Below are 24,909 nucleotides of genomic sequence, written 5' to 3' on the forward strand. Positions count from 1 at the left end.
AATACAACTTAAAATCGATATTATTAGTTTCCTGTCGTTCACGAATGTTCAATTTTTATACCATCGCGTGATATTTTAAGACATTTTGGATGGACTCCTGAGAATAATCGCTATTGTTGTGCATTACTCAACATACTGAGCAAAACCAAAGTTTAAACTGCGACTCATGTAATAACAAAGTATTATGTTAAAATTTACTAGGTAATGCAAACGTTTCGTTAATATTTGAAACGTGATAAATTTTTTTATGAAATAATTATGTAAGGTCAAAGATAATATACGATTTGGTTGTAAAAAAATGCTTTCTCGGCTAAAATATTCATCGAACACAGTACACTGAAGTTATCAGTACATTTGTGTTAAGGTTTCTGTATCAAGAAAAATAATAATTAGTTCTACTCTATTCCCATAAAAATCTCGTTATGTTTATGAGTCTAGTGTATGCTCATAGGGTCATGGGTTACAACTGTGTTCTTATCGATTTACACTGTTAAGCTCAAGTTTTAGTCAACTGATTAACATGCTGTAGTTTTATGATGTTATTGTTTTTACATTTGCTGTATTTTATGCGTTTGTAAATATAGCTAACTGGTCTGGATGTGTCCATTTGGACGATAGAATTTTAATAGCTTTAACATGACTGGAATGACACCTTACGGTTTATGGGGCCATCCGCCCTTACCACCCGGCAAACGAGTGCTGAACCGTTCGATTTCGGAAGACAGGAAGCCAGCTTTTGGAGGGTTCATGAGAAGGTTCTCGTCTGTGCGACGCAACGGAAACAACAAAAAAGATAACATGGCAGATACAACGTACGAGAGTTTCGACAGTCTTTTTGATGATAACGATATTATACTGGTCGGAACAGAATTCCTGGACGAACGGCCAAAGCCATCGCCATCCCACGCAAACTGTAACAGACGGCCGTTATCTTCACTATTCCGAAGTCGATCAGACGGAAATCTTGCTCGACGTAAATGTATTGTTGCGTCCGGTGCTGGAACAGAAACAAAGCTCGGTCTGTCGAAATACTTCAAAGCGCTTAGCGGTAGTTGGAAAAATTTGTTAAACAGTAAGTATCATATTACCAACGTTTTTGCCCAGACTCGTTTACCTGACGTGTATCTGAATAATGATTTTATAACCTCAATGGTAGTAAAATTTGTGTATTATTCATTGATTTGAATGAGCGAGCACCCAAAATAAAAAGATTAAACTTTGATTATGTATGTAGAGTTGTTAATTTTTATTGTTTTGAGTCGTATTTGTACTTGTTTTATCGTTTTCTACTACCGTTCTTATTCTTCGTTTTGCCTTAGAACATTAATTATACTTCTATAATGGGCATACCATTTTTTTACGTCATAATATGATCTTAATGTGGTTATTTCGTCATTTACTGTAAAACTAGAAATATTCTATTTGCTCGCTATGACTTTAATCAAAAAGGGTCTGCTGGTTTGTTGATCGATTAAAAAGAAAAAAATTTTTACTACCTCTTATTTTGTTTATTGGACTTGTTGATTCGTTTTATGTTGTTGTTGATTAGTCCTCAATAATTTATCCATGTTCTTTGTCTTTAATTTTTTTAACCAACGTTATGCGTCTATGTCTCAATTAAAATTTTGGTGTGACTTGCCTACGACTATGTTAAAAGCAACTATTGTAAATGAAAAAATTATTGCTTTTTAATTTATTTAAAATAAGTTAGGGTAAGTTATTGCTAAATGAATTATGTTACGCCATAATTTATTGATTACTTAAAACACAGGTGCGTGGTGAGTGAGTAAAATGAAGAATATATACCCCTTGAGATAACCGTCCTAAAATGTTGTCGGTTATTTTAGATTAAAATGTGATTTTGTGAAAAGTCATGCGATTATCACAGATCAACTACCTTCTAGCGAAATATTTTCGTCAAACCCTCTCCTCCCCTCTAATTCTAGGCACACTACTGCTTACAAACAACTTTTTTGCGGCGCTTGTTACTTTTAAAGTAAAAATAATTATTTATATAATTAATCTATTTTTTTATTGGTTTTTAAAATAACGCGAGTAATATATTAATAGTTTTATTTTAATACATACATGTGATAGTAATTTAAGTGTAGTTATAATCATTTTTAGTGGTAGTTTTTATTAACCACTAGTTTCTTCACGTGCAATCCTTCATTCTATTATACCATATGAACATCTGGTATGTTTAACTTATGATATATTCGTGATTCATCTACATAAAAGTAGACGCTTATGAAAATAATCTTTTAGGTCTAAAACGATTTGATTATTTTTAAACATTAAGTAAGAATGTTTGTAACCTTTAAAATAAATATTAAAATGTCTATTCAACTGCATACGTTAAATACCATTTTTATTAAAATTTTATTATAACTCATTAGATAAATAAAATTTATTTAACATTTTAATAAATTAATGTGGTTTCTCTTAAGTACACTATAATTCTTTTACTTTACAAGTTACAGATTTTTAAACATCCCACGTACTTAAAAATGTTTAAAAGTGTTAACACACCTACATTTCTTATGTATTCGCACCGTACGAATAACCATTTTCAGAAAACTGGTTTAGAGTACCATTAACAATTTGAAAATATTAATTGCATGCTGTTTATGTGAAATTTTTTTCTGAATTATATTATATACTAATTTTACTATCTATTTATTGTGTTTTCCGTTAAATAAATATGTTTTAATGAAATAAATATAAATGTCCTTCATTAATATACCCTACTGGCTTGTTGACATATATGTGTTCAATATATTGTCTATTGCCTAAAATCATGAGCGTCCACAGAGCAAAGTGGACAATTGTCTCCTCTTGACTATTTGTTTGGTCAATTTTCATAGTCGTGTATTATAAATTTTGTTTAATTAAAAGATAAAAATATTTTATTTTTATAAAATTATATTATGAATATCAGAATTAAAAACATTTTTTTTTTTTTCCTTATCGTAAAACACATTATATATATATGACAATCAGTGGCGTATTTAGATATTTATAATGGCGGGGAGGGGGGAGGGCACAAAAAATGTTTATGAATAAGGTATCATAAAACGACTTTTTTTTGCTCATAACATTTGTCAACACAATTTTAGATTTTTTTATGTTAAAATCTGTCATTTGTTTTGAATCCATTTTTATTAATAAAAATATTTCTTTTTATGCAGTTTTATCTCTATGTAATAAACACTTCAAAAATAGGTGATAACATTAACGGGACAACTATGCGGGCGTTAAATTTTGCTCCACAAGACAACTACATCGACTAACATTTCATAAACCCATGTTATTATCAATAATATAACATCAATAACCAAAAAATAACTTTTTCTAATGATATTATACATTATTACATTGCTTGATAAAATATTTACATGACATAGTTAATGAGGGGCACGTGCTCCCCTCTAAATACGCCACTGATGACATCAATTTTTAATTTTTTGGAAAGTAAATATGATAAAAGCTCTTTTTCTTGATGCGCTTATAGCGAGGCCTCCAAAAAAGCCTAATTCTCTGACTGAGAAACCAGATCACACTCCTTTTAATACTGGGGGTCTATTGAGTCGATAGTAAAACCAAATGTTTAAAAAAATATTTTGACCCTCCCTTCCCGATAAAAAATATTTGTGTCAATCTTGAGTAGAATAATGACAAAACTCAAAAAATAAATTAACGGAGAAATGACATAAAAAAGATAATTCTATGTACTATTCATCTACTAATTAATTTGTTGGGAGAAAATCTAGTAGAAAATATACACTTAAGTTTATCATTTTTTTGCTTTAAAATAAGTATTTGTTATTAGTGTTAGTGCAAAAATATAAAAAATGAAGCATCTTAAATTGTCAATGGGCAATGTTTGAAAACAAATTATTTACAAACAATTATTTTTTTTAATATTTTAGGTGTCATAATTATAGTAGCTTTGTTTTATTCAAATAATTTTTCTTGTAAATATATATTATAAAAGTTGTAATAAGTTTGTACATAAACATAATATAATATGTTGTTATTCATTATAAAAATATTTTTTTTTGCTGAATCTATTTATATAAGTTGTTTTTTTAGGTAAATAAGATAACTTCAAACTTATTTTGAACAGAATTTTTTGTTCTATTTAAAATAATTTTATTGAGTGTAATAGCAATATGATTTTGTTTATAAAGAAGAAATTAGGATCTAACTTCTCCCCTTTTCGTGAAAATATTATTACAATTATTTTTAACTATAGGTTTTTTTAATTAGCTTCATTGATTTAAATTGATAATTCTAGTGGAAATGCTAGAGCTAATTATATTTTGATATAAAAAAAAAAAATTAAAAATATTTTTTATTGTATGCGAAATGACAATATTTATGTTGTATTATAAAAAAAGTACTATAAATTATTATTTAGGATTTATATTAAAATATACTTCTAAACTTACACAATAGGCTTTTCACTTTTTTTTAAGTGTCTCTATAGTAATAGTAATAATACACTTAAGTTTATTTTTGTAAAGGTTTTTTTCAATGGTCTAAAATAAATTGTCATAGAATTTTTAAATACATTTTTTTGACAGCTTTATATACTTAATAAAAATTAATATTAGAGATATTCATAAATTTAAGAAATTATCGTTTTATTTATTTCAGTAAGCAACATGAATAAAACTCCCAAAAATAGTCCACAAGTCAAAAAAGTCGCACCTCCCGCTATTCCAGATTTAGCAGCATGTAGACATTCTGGTAGTAGTTTTGGATCAACTGGGTATAGCAGTTCCAATGATGATGCGTTTATAGAATCCAGTTCAGGAATCAAACCAGGTATAGTTAATAAATTTATCTAATTATCAATACATTTTATTCAATGAATGAATGTCTAAAAAAGTTCATGTACTAAGGAAAATTATAAAAATATTTAGTACCAACTATAATATTTAAATATAGAAAGAACATATGAAACTAATACTTCAAAAATGATTAGAAATAATATTAAGAGTGTACTTAATACTATGTATTAAATACAATAATACAGTTTAGATTTAGTCTTATACACAATTATAATTATTTATTTTATCTTTAAATCTTTTATTTTATACCCCTTTAAGGATAAAAATTTTGAATAAAAGAAGTTAAGTAATATGATAGAGAAAATTACAAGTTTGTTTTCTTATAATATTTTTATCCTATCATTCATTCTTTATAGCAAATTAATAATTTGTGATAAATTTGAAAATTATTTTTTATTATTAAGAATAACAGAACTCTTTAATTTTCAATGTTGTCACATAAACTAATATTTATTAACTAAGTTATTACCTATCTATAGAATTCTTATCTTTAATACCTCTTGTCTATTAATAAATGCATATTTTATATGTAACGCAAGTTAACTGTTGTAAATGTTAATGATCAGCGTAGAAAATTTTTATTGATGCAATCAAAAAATATTTTTTGCATAAAAATATTTGACTGTAATATTGTAGTTTTTTGAGCAAATTAATTTTTTTCTTTAAAAAAATTAATATATTTTACACAAAATGGGTAAAATAGAAAATTTATTTATTTTCCACTTTAACTACATTATAGTGTGTTAATTCTTAGATAAGTTATTTATTATTCAACCCAATCAAGAAGTACATATAATTTAATGTGTTTTTATGTTTTAGATATTTATGATACTACAGAATCATATTACCCAATTGGAAATAAATCTCCATCAATTCAATATAATCATACAAACTTTACTTTCCCTGGATCTTCTTTTGTAAGTTTAAATTTTATTTAAGATAAAATATTATTCTTGCTAAATAATATTTTGTGTAGTATTCACACCCAATTGGAAACATGAAAACATATTATCATCAATTGTCACTACAAGAAGACCAAGGAATTGATATGACTCAAAGTCCTGGTCGTGATAGCCCAGGCTCATCGGGTTCTGGTTCAGGATCTCGATACTCAACTGCTAGCTTAGATAGTGGTCGTGCATCTGGTTGTAATCTTAAAGGAAACTCATATTGGTCTCATGAACTTAACCCATCTACTAGAGTAGAGCGACTCCTTCATCAAGGAGTACCCGTTAGTTACAAATTCATTTTTACTCTGTTTTGTTATAAAAAGTAAATTTTATTTTCTATTTTCTAGGAAAAAGATATATTATACAGTTGGCTAGTTGATTTACACTTAGAAGAATATTTACAGTTGTTCTTAAATGCTGGTTATGATATGAGAACTATCTCAAAAATGACACCGGAGGTGGTTATTTTTTTCTATGGAATTATTTTTTTTAATTATTATAACAATATTACATCAAATCATGCTATAATTTTGCATTATAATAATGATAATTAAAAAAATATAATAATAATTTTTTATTATGAATGTGTTAAAACTTTCATGGATTGTTTTGTTGCTTGAAGTGCTTGAGGATATATCCATGTTTACATGGATATATCCTCAAGCACTTCAAGCAAATAATTTTTTATTGTTTTAATAATTAAATCTAATTATTTTAATAGGATTTGACTGCTATTGGAGTAAAAAAACCAAATCATAGAAAAAAATTGAAAGCTGAAATAGGTTTACTTAATATATCAGATGGACTTCCTGATCATATACCCGTAAGATAATTTTTGTTTTTTCAATTATTTAAAAATCTATTCAGTTTAAATGTTAATTGTTATTTTAAAGGGGTCATTAAATGAATGGCTGAAATTACTACGACTTGAAGAATATGCATCAGCTTTAAAAGCCCAAGGATATTCTTCTATTGATGATGTTACCCAATTAACATGGGAAGATTTAGAAGATATTGGAATTGTTAAATTGGGTCATCAAAAAAGATTATTATTGGCTATTAAGAGAGTTAAGGATATCAAAGCTGGAAAATTATTTTCACTCCATTCACCTTATCTAGTTCAAACACAAGTAAGAAATATTAAAAAAAATATAGGACTTAATTTAAAATTTTCGTTAAGAGTATTTTTGAATTTATCATATTCACAAATTTACTATAAATTAAATGATATAATTAATTATTGTGGTGTTATTTGAGGGGATATTGTGTTTAAACATTTCATTGATAAATATTGTATTATAATAAAGTCTGTAATTAAATATATGTTTATAAAAATCTTTTGTACGATTTTAAATAAACCCAAAGTGTGTGTAAATTTGTTGTTGGAATATACATTAGTGTAGAAATAATTTCTATTTAGGGGAAAATGAACTCCCTATCCTCTCAATACTATAATCCCAATTAGAACACATTACCAAGTTCGAAGTCTATTAATAGAAATTTGTACCGGTGATTGATAAATCTGGAATAACCTAACATGATTTATAACATTATATTAACAATAAAAAATATATTTGTTAGTTAGATATAAGTACTGTAAAATCAGAGGAACGAGTTTAATCTATTAAATATGCATCGTAACTGATTACTACATTTTTAACCTTAATAATTTCTGATACTTTTTTTTTATTAAAGTTTAACTTGATCAAGTGTACCTTTTGTATAAAATATGGAAATTGATTTTGTTAGCTATGTTTGATCTCTGGGCTGTAAAATTTAATATTTTTTTTATGCATAAGTAAATGAATGGAATGCTCAATTATTTAAAATATAGATAGCATGTTCTCCATCGCATTATTTTTAACATTCATCATTTTATTATTTAATTTGCTAATTGACTGAAATATTGCATCTAAAAGGCTTGCATCGAATCTCCATTAAGTGTAGTAAGCAGCAGCTCTGGATGTGGAACAAGCATTACCAACAGTAGCTGTGGTACAGAAAGTGTTGAATTTGATTTTCCGCGTGTGCACGCTACATACCACAGCTTTCATCAACCTTGGGAGTTAGAGAGTAGCAAACAGCTCTATTGTCAAACTGATATTGTTCCTATTAAGGTATTATTATACAACTTACATTTTTAGTATCATGTTGCTTATTAAAAAATTTCTGCTTTGTGAATTTATAAAGCCCCTCAGACCTACTCCGGATTCGAATAGGATACTCGAATTTCAGGAACCGGTAAAAAATTCATTCTTTTTCCCCCTAAGTAGTTGATTCTTGTTCAATAATATTTTTTGTTGAAATAAATTTTGGCTAATTTTATTCAAACTATTTTTAAATTAATGTTTATTTAACTTTAGGTCAGAGGAACACATCGTGGAAAATCATTAGAAAGTTTACATGAAAATAATAATGCTACTATTGTTGGTGGAACTAGTAGTTTTGTTGGTGTTTCCCAGTGGAAAAGTCAGCAAAAAAGTTTTGAAGATGGAGATATTACACCAACAAATGAAACTTCTATACTTCATGAAAGTGGAAGAGGAGGTACCTTACCACGACCAAGAGGATTAGTGAAACCTAGATTGGTTGCTAGAATTCCAGCTTTATTCACCCAAACAAACACGTAAGAATATACAATCTTGTTTTAATTTACCACTTTAAAAAGTATTTTTTTTATCAAATGTAGTGATGAATATCCAAGTGCAGGAACATTAAAAAGAAGGCCCCCATCACCACCAAAACGACAACTCTCTATTGAAAGCACTGATGACCAAATAATTTCTGTTGATCCTGATAAACATATTCCTTTAACATTCCAACTAAAATGCTCTAATAAATGGAATAATGAAGTATTATCACCTAAACTCAGCACTGATGACAATGCTGGATCAAATGCTAGCTTTAAGGTATATTAATTTATTTTAAACCTTTAAATATAAGTGTCTTTATTTTTTATTAGGAACTAAAAATAACTTAAAAACTCTATATTTATTTCTTTTTGGAAATATTAGTTCATGTTTAAGAGAAAATATTTTTTTTGAAATTTTTAGTCCACTTCAAGTGCAGAATCTGATTCTATTCCATTTGCAAATGAAAATGCAGGGACAATCAAACCAAGAACTCTAAGATCAACAAATGGTTTGTAATTTCTAAATAACTTAAAATTGCAAAAAAATATATATATATATTTGGTGGTAAATTTCAGAACTCATTCAACCATTGCTCTCGGAAGGATCTCATCCCTTATTGTCTTCTACAAATAACCCTTTACATTCTACAAACAGTAATTATTCTCTTTTGCCATTAAGGTAATTTAAACAAAATTTTATTAACTATAAATGATTTAATGAAAATAAACAAATATTTTGTAATAGTGGTAAAAAAGAGCCAGCCGATGTTTTGAATGATATTGGCAATATGTTAGCTAATTTGACTGATGAATTGGATGCCATGTTAGAAGAAGAAAAGAGACAAGGTCTTAATGACTGAAGAAATTTCTAAGCTTTCCAAATAATATGTAGGATGTTGAGTCTAGTTACCCTAATATTACCCACATAATAGTTTCAAATCTGTAAAAAATATAAAATTTATTTTTGCATTTTAAATATTTATGTTCCTATAGTTAATATTTGACTTTTTATGTTAGAAATCCTTGTTTAAAATTTTTTCCCAATCAATCATATTTAAGACACATACTCAATGTAGTGCTTTATTTTTTGACATTACTAAGTAAATAATTTATATCATGTGATTTATATAACTACATGCTTTATAATAAGAAAACAAAATAATAGACTTCGTAACTATACGTAAAAACCAAAATAATTGAATGGATTAAAATAATAAAACTTAAATGAGTTTTATAATTTGATAATCTATTAACACCAAAAATCATATAATTTATTTTGTTTTAATTGAATTATCATTACTTTCATTTGAGTAGATTTTATTATTATAACAAATTGTATTACATCAAATATATTGTAAATAAGTTTTTAGTAATTTAAATAAATTTTTTTACTAGTGATTTTGTATAAAAAGTGTTTGTCGATAGAAAAAGGTAAAACGACTGATTAGGGCCAAGTTTTAGCTTATTAACTTCTTTTCAACTATAAAATATTTAAAAACTAGTTTAATAAATTAAAAACTATTACAAAGATAAGAAAATTACTTGTAAAAGTAGTTGGACAAATATTAATATTTTATATTGTTTGTTACTTAATTGTTTTTAATTATAAGATAATAATAATTATTATTATTTTATTAATTATTGTGTATACTTTTATAATCGAAAAATTAAAATATTTATCAACTGTTTTGTTACTTATTATATCCTCGTATTTATTCAATTTACTATTTTGAAACATCTTATTTATTTAAAACGGTTACATTTTACTCTTAATAATTTTTTACCTGTCTTACACTCAGTGTTGAATTCAGTGTTTTATTTATATTCATATTTTGTTTTATAATTTCATTTATACATTTTGGGAGGAGAGCTCTAAGCATTGATACAAAAAAAAGTTATATATGTTTATGAAATTAATATTAAACGAAACATCGCTCATTTTCGAAAATAGTTATATTATTATTGCAACCCTTAGATAGTTAAGGAAGGCTGGAGCTTCCTTAAAGTATACCTAAATAAACGCTGCTTACATTACAAGCTCCTAAATTTTTAAAATTAAGTTTACAAAATGGTAAAATGGTCATATGTACCAATAGAATGACCATAATGTAGTTGCTAATTGTAATTTAATATTAGTTTTAAATTAGAGTTTTCTTAATAACTTAAAGACGTTAAATTTCATTTAGTTAACCATTTTATTTCTTGGAATAAAAAAATTCTTTTGGATAAAAAGATAAATATATCTTCCACGTACTACCTAATTGAATATTGATCCAGTATTTGACGAAAAACTAACCTAGTGTTAAACGATACAAATAAAAAGGTATGTTACTTACGAATGTTCATTGTGTGAAGCAAGGTAATATAACAACAGATACATATATATATATATATATATATATATATAATAGACGAATTCCAATGAAGCTGAAAGGTAAATTCTGTAAGACTATGATGTATGGTTCAAAGTGTTGGGTGGTTGACAAGAAAGTAGAGCAGAGAGGAGAATGCTTAGATGGATGAGAGGAGTGACTAGAGAAGATAGGATAAGGAACAAGCTTTTATATGAGGGAGTATAGGTGTAGCGTCAATCGTGGATAAGATTAGAGAAAATAGACTTAAATGGTTTGGTCATGGTATGAAGAGAGAGGAATGGAAAGCTGTAAGAACAGTTATAGAAATGAATGTTGAAAAAAGAAGTAGAAAAAAAAGAGATGGAGGAATGTAATTGAATGCGATTTGAGGACAGTTGATGTGAGCGTAAATGATGTGGGAGATTGTGTCAAGTGGAAGTTTAGGATAAGGGTGGCCTACCCCAAGTACATAGGATTAAGGTGAGGAAAAAGTGAAGACATATCAATACTTTGAACGACGTATTTTTTTTTATGAGAGGGATATTGTAGAACGGCCTTTTATTACATTTATGTTTTTGTGGGGATTTAATTTTTTTCTATTTGCGTTAACCTTTAAAGCGGCTTGCGAGTATATTTATATTATAATTAAAGTATAATTTCAGAAATATAATTTTAAATTGATTGAACATTGGGTTTAGAAACGCCCTAAAGAGCTTTGAAATTAATAAAAATTGCAAATTCCTGATTTTTTTTATAGTGTTTGAAGCTACCAGAGTATAATCTATACTTATATAATTAATATCTGAAATAGAAACTGAGTTATGATAATTCACCTTTTCTCATTATACTTTAAAAATTTTAGATTACGAGTGGAGAAATAAAGTAGTTTTGCGTTGAGTATGTTTTGTATTCTTAATGAACAAATTGCTTTGCTCGTAAATGGTAACATTCACATTAAAAATAATATTAGGGTGTATATTATTTTAATTATAAGTGCGTGTGATTAATAATGAATTCGATGAACTGTTAATTGATGAAATATTTGGATCAATTACCCATAAATCTTCAAAGATTATAAAATGATACTTATAATGAACGTTTTCCTTTTTAAGATTACCGCATAGAGCCGTTTGTCCAACGTAGATTCAAAATGGATGTAGTATGATCCACCTAAAATAAAATCACCACTACTAAGTTAGTAGATAGTAGGTATTATCTTATCACTAACATTTATCTAAGAAAATGTGAGTACGTTGACGGGTACGTTATCATACTACTCAAAATAATGTTATATAGAGTTTTTTATTAATTATTTTATAAAAGAAAATTATATTTATAATTTTGAGATGTTTACATTATTATTAAATTAATTAAGAAATTTTAATTTATAATAGCTTTAAAAACTATTTGTTCAATGGATAAAATTCAAGTTTGATTATCGTATTCTATAATATTTTGATATCTTTCTATCTCTTTAGTAAAATATAACGTTTTTATTGAAGTTCAATGACTGGTCAAATATTCTCTTAAAACAAGTTTAACATATCATCATACAGTAAAATTTAAGATTATTCAATACTATTTAAAATTTTGAAACATGTATATTCAGTTTCTCTATTTTTTATACGCATTTTTAGCCAATATATTTGCAATATATTTAATTTTTAATTATTATTTTAATATATTTTTGGATAAATTCATCCAAAATGAATTATCAACTAGATATTTCGATTATATTATTGGTAAGTAAAATTCATTAATTGCCAATAAAAAGTAATTTTATTAAGTAGTTCTAAAATAACTTGTGAAAATGAAATGTTTATGTTATATTTTTATTTAATATAGTGTTATTATATATCATAGAAAAAATAATTAAAATGTAAATGATCTATTACAATTTTTTTAAAGTTTCATTTATATTTTTCAAATTAGGCACTGTTTTTAGATTTTTATCCCTCCTTTTATAAAATTTTATTCATATTATTATTAGTATATTTAACTGAGCTAGTATTTTATTTTTACAGCTCAACTACCCTAATAATTGCTTGAACTACGACTTACATAAGTATAATAATAATTTTTAATAATTGAGTTATTAATCTTTCTAATAGAAAAATTGGGTAATATATAAAGGACAAAATAATCCTATTAAAACCCAATCTTTCGTTGTTTAAAAAAAGGTATATCAATGACATGTAGGATATAATAAATATTTCTAAATTTAATGCTATGTGAGAGAGTTAATAAATTATTTTTTATATTAGCAAATTAAATTTTTTTCTATAAAATTTAATACTACATTTTTCTTTTTAGTGGGAGGTGGTACTGCTGGAATTATTGTTGCAACACGTTTAGCTGAAAACAAAGCTCACTCTGTACTCCTAATAGAAGCTGGACCAAGAGTATCCTCAATCCATGATATCCCATTAGCTACATCAATGTTCCAAAAATCAGTAATTGACTGGAAGCATAGCACAGTATCACAAAAAGAAGCATGTTTAGCAATGAATAATAAGGTAATATATTAAATATTAACTTCATCAATAGATTGAACCCAGTTAGTGCATAAATTTATTTTTATGTTAAGTCCAGTCAGTGGCCAACTGGTAAAGTACTTGGTGGTACTAGTCGCTTAAATTTTAATATCCATTTAAGAGGTCATGTTTCTACTGATTACTTAACTTGGCAATCGGGATATGAATGGTCCCAAGATGATGTTTTATATTACTTTAAAAAATATGAAAAAGCTGATAAATATTTTGGTAAATATATTTCTTTTTATAACTTGTGATAAAAAATATATATACAATAGAAATTTAAAAAGTTAAAGTGTTAAGTACCTTAGTTTAACAAATAATATGTTTACAAATTATGTACAAATAATTCAAATAATAAAAAAAATATTAAATTAACACATATGTACCCAGGATCACCAAAAAAAAGACAAAAATTCTTTAGTCAGAAACCATCTCACACAACTTCAGTTGCAACCAGTATTCTTGAAGCAGCTAAAGAGTTAGGTTACACTACTTCTTTAGACATGAACTCTGATAATTTTTATTTATCTGAGAATGTCAATGGTTGTTTTTCTCTTACTCCAGTAGCAACAGAACACGGCTCTAGATTGAGTTCTGAACATCTGTATTTAAAGAATAAAGTACAAAATAATTTAATTGTTCTTACTAATGCTGAAGTAAAAAAGGTAAATAGTTATTTAATAAAATATTTAGATTTGATTGTAATAGTTTTCCCTCATTCCAGATATTATTCAAAAGTAATTATGAAGCACAGGGTGTAATATATACCAAATATGGTCATTCATTCAAAGTATTGGCTTCAAAATCAGTAGTAATTTCAGCAGGAACATTAAATACTCCAAAAATTCTATTAAATAGTGGTATAGGACCAGTTAATCAACTTAAAACATTAAAGGTTATTAAATATTGATGGCTGTTACTTTTGTAAAATAATTCTGATATTCAACTAAATCATTTTTTATATTAAAGATACCTCCAGTTATTGATTTACCAGTTGGAGAAAATTTACAGGATCATGTTATTACAGGAATGGATATGATTATTTTAGAACAATCATTAGGAATGTCATTTATTGATTTAATTTCTCCTATAAATATGTATAAATACATTTTTAAGGGCAAAGGTAACATTAAGTTTTAATAGAATAAAAATATGAAAACCAAGGTATCTCTATTTTTGAAAAAATAAAATGTATTTAAAATAAATTAAATTTTATTTTTATTAAAACTTTGAGTTCTTCAATAATTATTTCATTTATCTTTTTTTTTTTTTTACCTATATATAAGAAAATTTAATATTCATATAAACAAAAAAACAATAAAGTTGAATAGCTTTATTACCAGCATTATTTTTCAAATAATGAAAAACATAAATCTAAAAATATAGGATATTACACAAATTTGAGGTATTATGTTTTTAACTTATTGTACAGACATTTTTTTGTTAATTTTATTAACAATTACTTAAGTTGAAAAAATATAACATTTTATAAAAAATAGAGTTACCTTTTACAAGTTTTTGTAAGTTAAAATTTGAATTTTTATTTTTTTCAATCAATAGTTCAAAATATAATGTGTTTAAAATTGTATGTTACAAAGTGATTTACTTATGAACAATCAAGAGTTGTATCTGTTAAATCATTAAAGTTTAAAATTAAGAAATGTACATATATATAGTGTCTCAGACCTAACTGACAACGCTTATAACTTTTATAATTCAATAATTATCATATTGTAGACATTTTTTTTTTTAAATAATTATTGTCTTAGACTATATAAAAAGCATATTTTATATTAGTTTATAGCTAATAAGAAAAATAAATAAAAATTTTTTTTAATTATAATTATATGAAAAATTATAAGTATTATCAGTTAGGTGACACCTTGTATATTACTAGAAAAAAAGAAAAATATGCTAATAATTATTATTGTTATGTGAGTAATGTAGTAGTATATGATAAGTGAATCACCATAAATATTGAAAGAATGAATTAATTTTTTACCAAGTATGGGAACATAATTTTGCCAAGTGTAAAATTCTATTCTAACAAAATATGTATAATAAAACTAAAAATGTCACATGATGATTAAATTTTTTTTATTTTTATGAAAAATAATAAATTAAATTTTTTATATAAAATATGCAAATTAATTAAATTTTGACAATTTAAATATATATTGAATTGAAATTATGAACAATTTATAATGAACAACATTTGTCAGGAATGTATACTTTAATAAACACTTTTGACATTTTACTCTTAATATAATTTAGCTTAATCACTATGTGAACATTTATTGCCATTTAAAAAACATATTTGGTATCTAAGAAGTTAAAAAATAAATGAAACTTGGTTCCTTTAATTGAATTGTGCAATTTCAAATTTATTCAATTCTTGTATAAACACCACACCATGCATCAGGCTTAAAAAAGAGCACTTTGGTTAACAATAAATGAAGTAATATCAGTGCCCATTATATAAGACAACTTAGAAATATTTTACAAAAACATATATAGCTAAATAAAAACCCCATCTAATCCAAAAATCTAAATGAGCAATAGTATTCAATAAAACATAAAAAATATGATGAGCAATTTAAAATTCAATTTTATGTTTTTTATTTGGAACAAAAAGTTTGATGAGTAAATTTTGAAAAACTCTTAGTTTTATAATTTTAAGTTTTGGGAAATATTTGTACACAATGGACCCCAACACTTGTTAACTTATTGTTCATCACCACTCTCCTTTCAATCCAGTGCACGGTATCTATACTTATTTAATAATCCTATCTTCTTAACATGTTTTTTCAAAATCTAAGGTATGTTCTATTTAAATATTATTAACAGAACTTTTTCATGATATGAGTTTTTTTATTGTTAAATGATTGTACTAATACATTTTTATTATAGCAATAATATTCTGAAAGAAGCATAGACAAATCACTTAATTTATTACATAAAAAAAAAATCATAGTGTAATTCAAATTCATTGGTTTTAAATAGTTAAAGAATTCACTTGTTAAATCTCACTTATCAAAAAAATATATTTATTAGGGTGATCTTTAAATAAGACATTGTGTTGGAGAATCAATTAGCTTAATATTATACAAAAATATAACACTAGATAATCCAGGTTTTTATTTCATCCCTTAGATTCTATGTTTACATATTACATTTATACCTATTTATAATATTTTTATGTGTTTATAAGTATAAATGTAATATGCCAATAGGGAGACTAAGCAGGATTCAGTCTTTTAAAACATCAAGTATGTTAAGTTTCACTAGATTATTTTTACCAGCTAGTATTGAATGTTTGAAGTTAAGCTAAAATTTTATTCATATTAAAAAATAGTTCCCAAACTTTAGTGTTTGACTCTCTAGGATGAAGCAATTTATTTCTATTTTTTTTTTCGAGATAATCTGTTAACTTACATACTTATTCTATTTGGAATAAGTATGTATTTACACTCACTCTCTGCTGATTTGAGCTGGAATAAGGATTAATAATTTTTAGGAATTTGGACCCATCCTGGATGTGAAGTAGTAGGTTTAATGCGTTTACCAAATAAAGAAAATAAAACTGAACATCAAATTCTATCATCACCTGAGTTACAGCTTATGTTATTACCTTTTGGTTTAACATCTGATGCAGGATCTATGTACTTTAGTAATTTAAATTTAAAATTTAAAGTAGGTCTAAATAAGTTATTTTAATAACAAAAATTATATTAATTAACATTTAAATTTGTTAATGTAATACGATTTTAGTTATGGAAAGAGTATTTTGAACCCCTAGTGGGAAAACAAGTTATAACACTAGGTCCAGTGTTATTACATCCAAAAAGTTTGGGACATGTTAGACTGAACTCAGATCGAAATATTATTATTGAACCAAATTATTTGCAAAATAAAGAAGATGTGCGTGTGTTAGTTGAAGGCATGAAACTTGTACAAAAAATAACAGAAACTGATGCGTTATCACAATTTGGAGCAAAATTTAACAAAAAAAAATTTCCTGGTTGTGACAAGTATAATTTTGGGTCGGAACATTATTGGGAATGTTATGTAAGACATATGACATTTACTTGCCATCATCCAGTAGGTACATGTAAAATGGGGTATAACAATAAAAAAAGTGTTGTGGATCATTCTTTAAGGTATATATGAAAATATTTCTTAATAAGCAGTACATTCATACTTATTTTTTACAGGGTTCATAATTTAAATAAATTATATATAATTGATGCATCGATTATGCCTTCAATGCCAAGTGGAAACACAAATTCTGTAGTAGCAATGATTGCCGAAAAAGGGGCAGATCTCATAAAACAACATAATTTTGAAAATAATAAAAAATGTGAAAATTATTCTTTTTTTATTAATTATTATAATTTTTAGTCATAACTTACCATATATTAAATTTAAAAATGGTGTCATTGTTCAAATGTTTTGAGTAATTTATCACGTTTTTTATGTCGCCAACTAGTTGTATGGATATTTGACCGTCTAGATGTTTTTTGTAAGCTACTAAATGCAATAGGTTGATCTGCTTCATAAACCCAATTTGGAATATTGGAATATTCAGTCCGTGGAAAAACAAAACATGAGGTATAGTACTTAGTAAATGTAATCTCATTAGACAAACATTGCATAGCTGTCCAAGTATGATATACCAGCAATGGAAATTTAACAGTCCAATATTCCAAAAAACTATCAGGAACATCTCCTAATAATCTTTGTGTTTCCTGAGACAACTCGCGGAAATGATGTTTCTAAAATTAAAATAATTAAAAATTAAGATTAGCAATTTGATGGCTTCAAATTTAAAAATTAAAAAAAAAAGAATAATTCATCATTTTGATAACCAATTTTAAATGTATTCTGTTACAATTGTATTTTTTAAGGAAAAAAGGAATAAATCATAAGATAAAATATAATTTTTTTTAATAAATATGTGTAAATTAATTTCCTACTTTATTTCGAAAAGCTCTTAATAAATCTCTTATACTGGTTCCTCTATATGTTCTATATTTTCTAAGTTCTGAGGTTATTTCTTCATCTATTTTATCATGCCATCCATCTCTTCCTATAACTCCATCACCACCTTTTTCTAGCTCTAACATAATCGGACTGGTAACATGTTCTTTTTCCACTCTATCACTAACATCCTGTGAAATATATTGATAAAATTTCAACTTAAAAGTATAAATTATAATGAATGAAAATATACTTGAAGAAAAGAAAGTAATGTACAACTACTCCAAAATGCTGGATATGAACGAATAGCAGACGCAGTTGGCCTCTCTTCTGGATATCGACTTATCATTAAAATAATTAAACGTTTCCAAATTTCATTTTCATTTAAGGCATTAAGGCTAAATTAAAATAAACTTTATTCAGAAAAAAAAAAACTTTTTAAAAATTTTTATATTACCAAGGAGCTTGACGTTTATCTAATATTCTTGCTTGACGCCATAATGCTTCCCCAAATGGATGTTTACCTTCACTTAGAATGTAATAAAACAAGCAACCCATGGAAAATATGTCTATAGACTTAGTCTGCAAAATAAAAAGATGTTATATTTAATAAAACATTTAGTTAACAATTTTTAAACTAGATTTTATTTTAAAATAACATTTATTGTATAAAATGGAATAGATCTAATTGAAGACTCTTATAATTTTTTTATGCATTTTTATGTTTCTTATTATTTGTTTTTAGTGACAAAAAGATGATGGAGATTTCTTTAGAAGAGTACCTAAAAGTTATTAAAACTTAAGAAAAAAATTTCAATTTAATGATAATTTAGAATAGAAAAACTACTTTCAACCTATTTTATTTTACTAAAAAAATTATATAATACAAAAGAAAATAATTTAATATACATAGGTAAACTTGGATCAAATAATCAACTTATTTTTTTATGAATAATACTAATCAAATATTTTAAAACAGAAAGTAATCGCACACATTAATATTAATAATAACTAATATAGTACATACAACAGATGCATTGTCAGTAAACATTTCAGGTGCAATCCAACCATCAGTACCAGTAACACCAGAGCGTTTTGAAAATGACATCTTTCCTCCTTGAAGTTTTTTACATAATCCAAAGTCGCTAATCAGTGCTCTTACGCTACTAAAACTACCACTTCCACGAGATGGGGTAGATAGAAGAACATTATGGGGCTTAATGTCTCTATGAACTAAAATATAAATTATTAGACAAGCTCTAAAATCTCTTGGTTTTATTTAATAAGCAGGGTAATTTCTAGTAATATGTATTATTTTTCAACAGCTTTATAACTACTATATAAATAATTTCTCTATTAAAATAAATTATATTCTTTTAAATAACAATAATAACAAAAAACAGTCAAGAAACATTTCTTGAGATTCATATCAAGTACGCATTATAGTTAATATCCAACATACAATGTACAATTACAAAACACTAAATATGAATTTTGTAAATGTATAATTTTATGAAAAATATATTGCTTTACAGTATAATATTATCATAAATTATTATATAAATCAATATTTAATTTAGCAAATTAAAAAAATAAATAAATTTATTACTACACAGATATTCCTAGCAAAATAAATGTTGAAGTCAACCCTGTAATTAAAAGATTGATAATGTTAATATTTACCTATACCCAGTGAGTGAAGATGCTGTAAACCTTTGATTGATTGTAACATTACGTCTTTAGGACTGATTTCATTTCTTAGAATGTTTTTTTCAACGTAGTCCTAAAAAAAATATTTACTAAAATACTAAAAATATACATGTCTAAAAATAGTATTTAGTCACAGCAATTTAATTAATTTAATTTTGAAAAATAACGTCAAAAATATTTGTTCTTTTGATTTTTGAAACAAATAAAATACCATAGTATTTTCAACTATTACTAATTAATCTATCTTACTATACAAAAATCAAAGGTGAAATTTGATAAAGTAGTAATATTTAAATCATTCTACCATACAGAGAAAATTAGTTTTAACTGTATAACTTAAAAAGGTTTATAATTATTTTTTTAACACATTAAAGAGAACAATATAACAACTTTAAAAAAAATAATAAAACTTTAAGAATGTTGAAAGTTTACTTGTAAAGTTGCAGCACATAACTCAAGTGCTATGTATCGGAATTGCTTATCTTGTTCAGTACAGAAATATCTAACAACATTGGGATGATAATCAGATTCACGAAGAATATGAACTTCTCTTTCTCCAGCAACAAAACACTCTGGTAACAATCGTTTTACGGCAACTGGTCTACATTCAAACTCACCCCTAGTAAAATAAAATTTTGTAAAAAGTGTTATAAACAACTTAGATGAAAACTTACTTAAAAACAAATGTTCCTTCACATCCTTTTCCTAATATATGGTCAGTTCGAAATATAATTTTTCCAATAGAAAAACTTCCATCTGGCAGTTCTTCGACAATTTTAGAAGAGCTACTATACGATTGATTTGATCCTTTAGAACTTTCTTGGGAACTATTATAACCGCTATTGGAATTCTTTTTAAGACCTTTCATCTAAAAATAATGATAATCTTACCAGATCCTAAAATATTATTACATATAAAATATCTTAATTACTTCTTTTTTTAGATACCAAAACATCAAACTCATTAATAACGTTATCCAAACCATAAAAACTTTAATTCCAGCATTATCGCCAAATATTTGGCTAATAAATGCATATTCTAAACTTTGAGGAGTTTGTGTAGATATAGTACTAGTTTGTTTATTGCTATAGTTAAATCCACTCATGTTATGATAGTATATTATTGAATCAGTATTACCAGTTATTCTTGGTATTCCTGTATTAAAGTCTTGATTCAGCTGGTAATGCCCTAAAAATGATTCATATTGTGTAAACAATTGGTGAAAACACCTTTCAATTTCATGTATTACCCAATAATATTGTATGATTTTCAACATTACTTGGTTCGACATTATAATTATTTCCACTGTAATAAGGTAATACAGAAAATGATGTTTTATCTAATAGAACAATTAAACCTCTATCCACTAGCGGATTTACTTCACTAGAATCTGCAATTGCTGGTAAGGCATATAATCCAGTATCAACATGATGGCCAATGTAAAGTGTATCACTTAGTAAAAAAAATTTTAATATAAAATGAAAAAAATTATTTAATAAGGTTCAAAATTATCATTGAAACAAAGATGAAATTATTAAGAAATTTAATACTTTTATGTAAATTGATTCCTTTCAAAAATTGTTTTTAAAAAAGTAATAACTGAATTAAAAGCATTTTACTTACAAATAACTAATAGTATTTGGATCTTTCAAAGTTAATACAATATTAGTTATTAAATGTTTCATTGAATCTTTTGCAATGTTTGTAAGAGGTAACGATAATAAACTTTCACCATCATGTAAATAAACTCCAATTACAGGTGATTCAAATTCTTTCTCCCAAATTAAATTTTGATAATTATCACGAGATTTTTTTTCTAACTTGTCTTTATGATTATGAAATACTGCAAAATGACCAGAAGAACTGGCAGAAAAATATTTCATACCTACAAATTTATAATTAGTAAAAGAGTGAAATTAAAAATATTTATAAATGTATATAAATATTGACCATGGTTAAAGATCTGTTCATCAGTCATAGTTTTGGAATTGTAGCTGAAAAATGTAACATTCCATTGTCTTTTATCTCTACTAGTGCTATCAACCATAATAACACTATATTCTAGAAAAAAATAATTGAAAGAATTAATAAAATTAACAATATAAGAATTAAATGATTAAAGCTTATTCTAAAAACATAACAGTGAGTTGAAAAAAATAATATTTAAAAACATATAACAACTAACCTGATTTACTTAAAAGAATAGATTTTGAAGCTATCGCTGTACAAATATCACCATGTTTATCAAAATTTAAAAATGGATGTTTCTCACCAGTACTCCAATCAATAAAATACCAACTATCTATTTTTTTACCTAGAAGTTCAAATTATTTTTATGTTAAATTTATTTTATATATTAAGTCTATACTATTTTAAAAGGTACCAGAAAATAATATTCCATCTGAACTTCTACAAGGAGAATTTGCTACTAATTGAGGAATAGTGATATCTAGTTTTTTAATACCAACTTTATCTTTATTGTGTAGCAAGTACAAAGAACCATCTCGAGGATCTGGTAAAAATAGTGGTCTACAATAAAAATACATTTACAAATATTAATTTTATAATAACTTTTAAGACATATCAAATAATAAAAAAAATTGGTATACATACGATAATGCATCTTTAATATTAGATGGAACTTTTACTGGCGGATCTATCAATAAAAATTAATTTAATTAATATTTATTAATAAATATTTTATGTAAAAATATTTAAAAATGTAAAAATTACAAGAAAAAAATTGAAAATTTAATACTGTATTTACACAATAATAGTAAAAAGTAAATCTTTCATGTATAAATTCAAAATTAAAATGTAAAAGATTAATCTTTATGCATTAAATGTGTACTTTTTTAAATAAAAACACAGCCTATACTTCTGTTGTACATTTAAATTGACATAAAAATATTTAAGTTACAATTTTATAATTAGGTTAAAGTTTGTGAATAATATATACTTACATTAAACAGCATTATTAATTTAACTTACCATCTGCGAAATTCCATAATGTTTTCCCAGAATTTTGATCAACTGCAATGAATGAACCATCAAGCGTAGATAAAAATATGACACCTTCATATTGTAAATGACTAATTTCAGCCAAACTTTTATCAACCTAATTATAGTGAAATTATTAAAAAATACTAACACTACCATATAGCTAAAATCAAATTACCTTAGTTACAAGAGCATCAATACGATAAACATACACAGAGCTCAATAAAAATATTAAAATTTTAACTCTTAATAACATTTTAAGACTCGTCGTTTACTAAGGAATCGTTTTGCGTCTATCAATAGTTTTTTAATAAGTCGATGGTGCATTATAATTTACTTATACTTTTAAAATTCTAATTCAAACCGAATAACATAATATTTGGAAAATATACATATAATGAATCAATGCTATTAAACTTCTATTATTTTTACTGAAAGCAACATAACATTTTTGACATTTAACAGATAACTAAGCATTCAAGCGATAAATATGTTTCACAAAATAGCCAGATAAAGGTTTGATAACAGTTTTATCAGGGGCACCAAATACAAAATAATTAAACCTCTAAAACTTCTATTGGCTGACAATTTTTACCATGTTCTAATGTAAAAATAATGAATAATCATTTTTTAATGGCTAGAATGTAGGTTTGACACCAGCCAACTTTAGTTCAACTGGTGTATTCTAGGGGTAGTATTAAGTATTTCCCATTGCCGTCTGAACTACGGACATGCAGGGAAACTTTTTACATTTATTTTACTTTTATTTTGATATTTTGATTATTTTTATGATCGGTGACCATACTCAAGATTTATCTTGAGTATGGTCACCGATCCATAAGCCTATTATGTAGACGAGTTTTAATGTTAACGCATTCGTACAAATTCTTTTATTTACAATGTCAATTTTATATGTGAATAAATTTATTTTATCGAGAATTCAAAACCGCATTCGTCGAATAGTTATTAAAAAAGAATGTTTATAATTTTGATAAAAATGAGATAAACAGAATGATTCATTAAAGATAATGAGCAAATTTGGGAGCTTGAAGAAGCTTAGCTAATCCAAAATTTCAGAAAAACTATATGTATAATTATATTATAAAAAATTAGAGAGTGGAAAGTTATATATAATTAACCCCTCTAAAAGATTTGTTGAAATTACGACTATAATGATAACACTTATTTTCTTTGAAAACTATTTAAAATTTTAATTTTTCGTAAAAGAAAAAATTGTTAACAATATTTCTTTCATGATAGTTTTTTGAATCAAATTTGATTTAATAAACTAATAAATATAGTAATATGTTGGTAAATTTTTAATTTGAGTTTAGCTTAATGTAATCGCATTTTCTTCATGTCATCACGTAATGAAGTTTTTATTAACAATTCTTATCGCATCAATTACTTACAAAAGCAAGAATAAATGCTGATAATAATACATTCTTATAATATATATTATAATAATGTATGTAACCCATTCAGACAAGTTATTGTTGCTTAGTATTATGAAAACCAAATTAATGATGAATTTGTATTTTAAATTCAAATCTTAAATCAACTTAAAAACGCAAAAGATTGATGGGATAAAACAATTTTAAGGACAAAATTGTTTGAAAGTTTTTTTCCATCATAACATCAAACTAAAATTATGGGTTTCCATTAAAAAAAATTAAGTTTTAAATTTTTTAACTTGAAAAAATGAAAAAAAAAATAACTAAGTATTATATTATTTGAATTTTTTAAAACAAACAATTTTTTTCTTTACAAAAATTAAAAGTTTAAATAGTTACTAAAAAAAATTAGTGTCTTATCATTAATAAATCATTCCAATCCGTTCAATAACTTATAAACAGGGGTGTATTTAGAAATTCATAATGAGGGAAG

At 25.4% G+C, this 24,909-nt stretch overlaps 3 protein-coding genes and 1 long non-coding RNA gene across 10 annotated transcripts in view; 2 read left to right on the forward strand and 2 right to left on the reverse strand.

Moving 5' to 3' along the window:
- The window catches only part of LOC126906388 (uncharacterized), a 15,819-nt gene extending 6,175 nt beyond the window's left edge, over positions 1–9,644 (forward strand). For 2 of the 5 annotated variants that reach the window (XM_050686972.1, XM_050686971.1), the window contains exons 2-15: positions 585–1,072; positions 4,663–4,833; positions 5,679–5,776; positions 5,836–6,090; positions 6,157–6,267; positions 6,531–6,632; positions 6,703–6,939; positions 7,729–7,926; positions 8,000–8,050; positions 8,173–8,435; positions 8,499–8,718; positions 8,863–8,950; positions 9,018–9,120; positions 9,187–9,644. In XM_050686972.1, coding sequence (XP_050542929.1) covers positions 637–1,072; positions 4,663–4,833; positions 5,679–5,776; positions 5,836–6,090; positions 6,157–6,267; positions 6,531–6,632; positions 6,703–6,939; positions 7,729–7,926; positions 8,000–8,050; positions 8,173–8,435; positions 8,499–8,718; positions 8,863–8,950; positions 9,018–9,120; positions 9,187–9,301 — 2,448 coding nt within the window. In that variant the 5' untranslated portion in view covers positions 585–636 and the 3' untranslated portion in view covers positions 9,302–9,644. The remainder of the gene's footprint in view (positions 1–584; positions 1,073–4,662; positions 4,834–5,678; positions 5,777–5,835; positions 6,091–6,156; positions 6,268–6,530; positions 6,633–6,702; positions 6,940–7,728; positions 7,927–7,999; positions 8,051–8,172; positions 8,436–8,498; positions 8,719–8,862; positions 8,951–9,017; positions 9,121–9,186) is intronic. The other 3 variants (XM_050686975.1, XM_050686973.1, XM_050686974.1) reach the window with 3 other exon arrangements.
- LOC126906416 (uncharacterized) overlaps positions 1–24,909 on the reverse strand; it is a 177,185-nt gene that overhangs the window by 9,925 nt on the left and 142,351 nt on the right. The gene's annotated exons all lie outside the window — the stretch shown is intronic.
- On the forward strand, positions 12,287–18,506 carry LOC126906393 (glucose dehydrogenase [FAD, quinone]-like). 2 transcript variants are annotated; one of them, XM_050686991.1, is made up of 9 exons: positions 12,287–12,308; positions 13,109–13,311; positions 13,383–13,557; positions 13,723–13,997; positions 14,057–14,227; positions 14,302–14,455; positions 16,850–17,025; positions 17,104–17,492; positions 17,547–18,506. In XM_050686991.1, the coding sequence occupies exons 1-9, from the start codon at positions 12,302–12,304 to the stop codon at positions 17,731–17,733; spliced, it is 1,737 nt and encodes a 578-aa protein (XP_050542948.1). In that variant the 5' UTR covers positions 12,287–12,301; the 3' UTR covers positions 17,734–18,506. The 2 variants fall into 2 exon arrangements, with proteins under 2 accessions (XP_050542948.1, XP_050542947.1); XM_050686990.1 differs by lacking the exon at positions 12,287–12,308 and adding an exon at positions 12,317–12,537.
- Positions 13,722–23,490, reverse strand: LOC126906386 (serine/threonine-protein kinase/endoribonuclease IRE1). Of its 2 annotated transcripts, XR_007704238.1 has the most exons (19): positions 23,201–23,490; positions 23,014–23,140; positions 22,636–22,678; positions 22,406–22,551; positions 22,208–22,336; positions 21,973–22,083; positions 21,646–21,907; positions 21,272–21,474; positions 20,954–21,210; positions 20,697–20,890; positions 20,455–20,641; positions 19,996–20,095; positions 19,340–19,545; positions 18,770–18,894; positions 18,566–18,710; positions 18,309–18,503; positions 17,745–18,107; positions 14,838–14,961; positions 13,722–13,934 (listed from the first exon to the last, which is right to left on the reverse strand). XR_007704238.1 is itself a non-coding variant. In XM_050686967.1 (18 exons), the coding sequence occupies exons 1-17, from the start codon at positions 23,276–23,278 to the stop codon at positions 17,769–17,771; spliced, it is 2,847 nt and encodes a 948-aa protein (XP_050542924.1). In that variant the 5' UTR covers positions 23,279–23,490; the 3' UTR covers positions 13,722–13,934; positions 17,745–17,768. The 2 variants fall into 2 exon arrangements, 1 of the variants encoding a protein (XP_050542924.1); XM_050686967.1 differs by lacking the exon at positions 14,838–14,961.

This window comes from Daktulosphaira vitifoliae, unplaced genomic scaffold, assembly GCF_025091365.1.
Source record: "Daktulosphaira vitifoliae isolate Bord-2020 unplaced genomic scaffold, ASM2509136v1 Scaffold_4, whole genome shotgun sequence".
Taxonomy (NCBI): Eukaryota; Metazoa; Arthropoda; class Insecta; order Hemiptera; family Phylloxeridae; genus Daktulosphaira; species Daktulosphaira vitifoliae.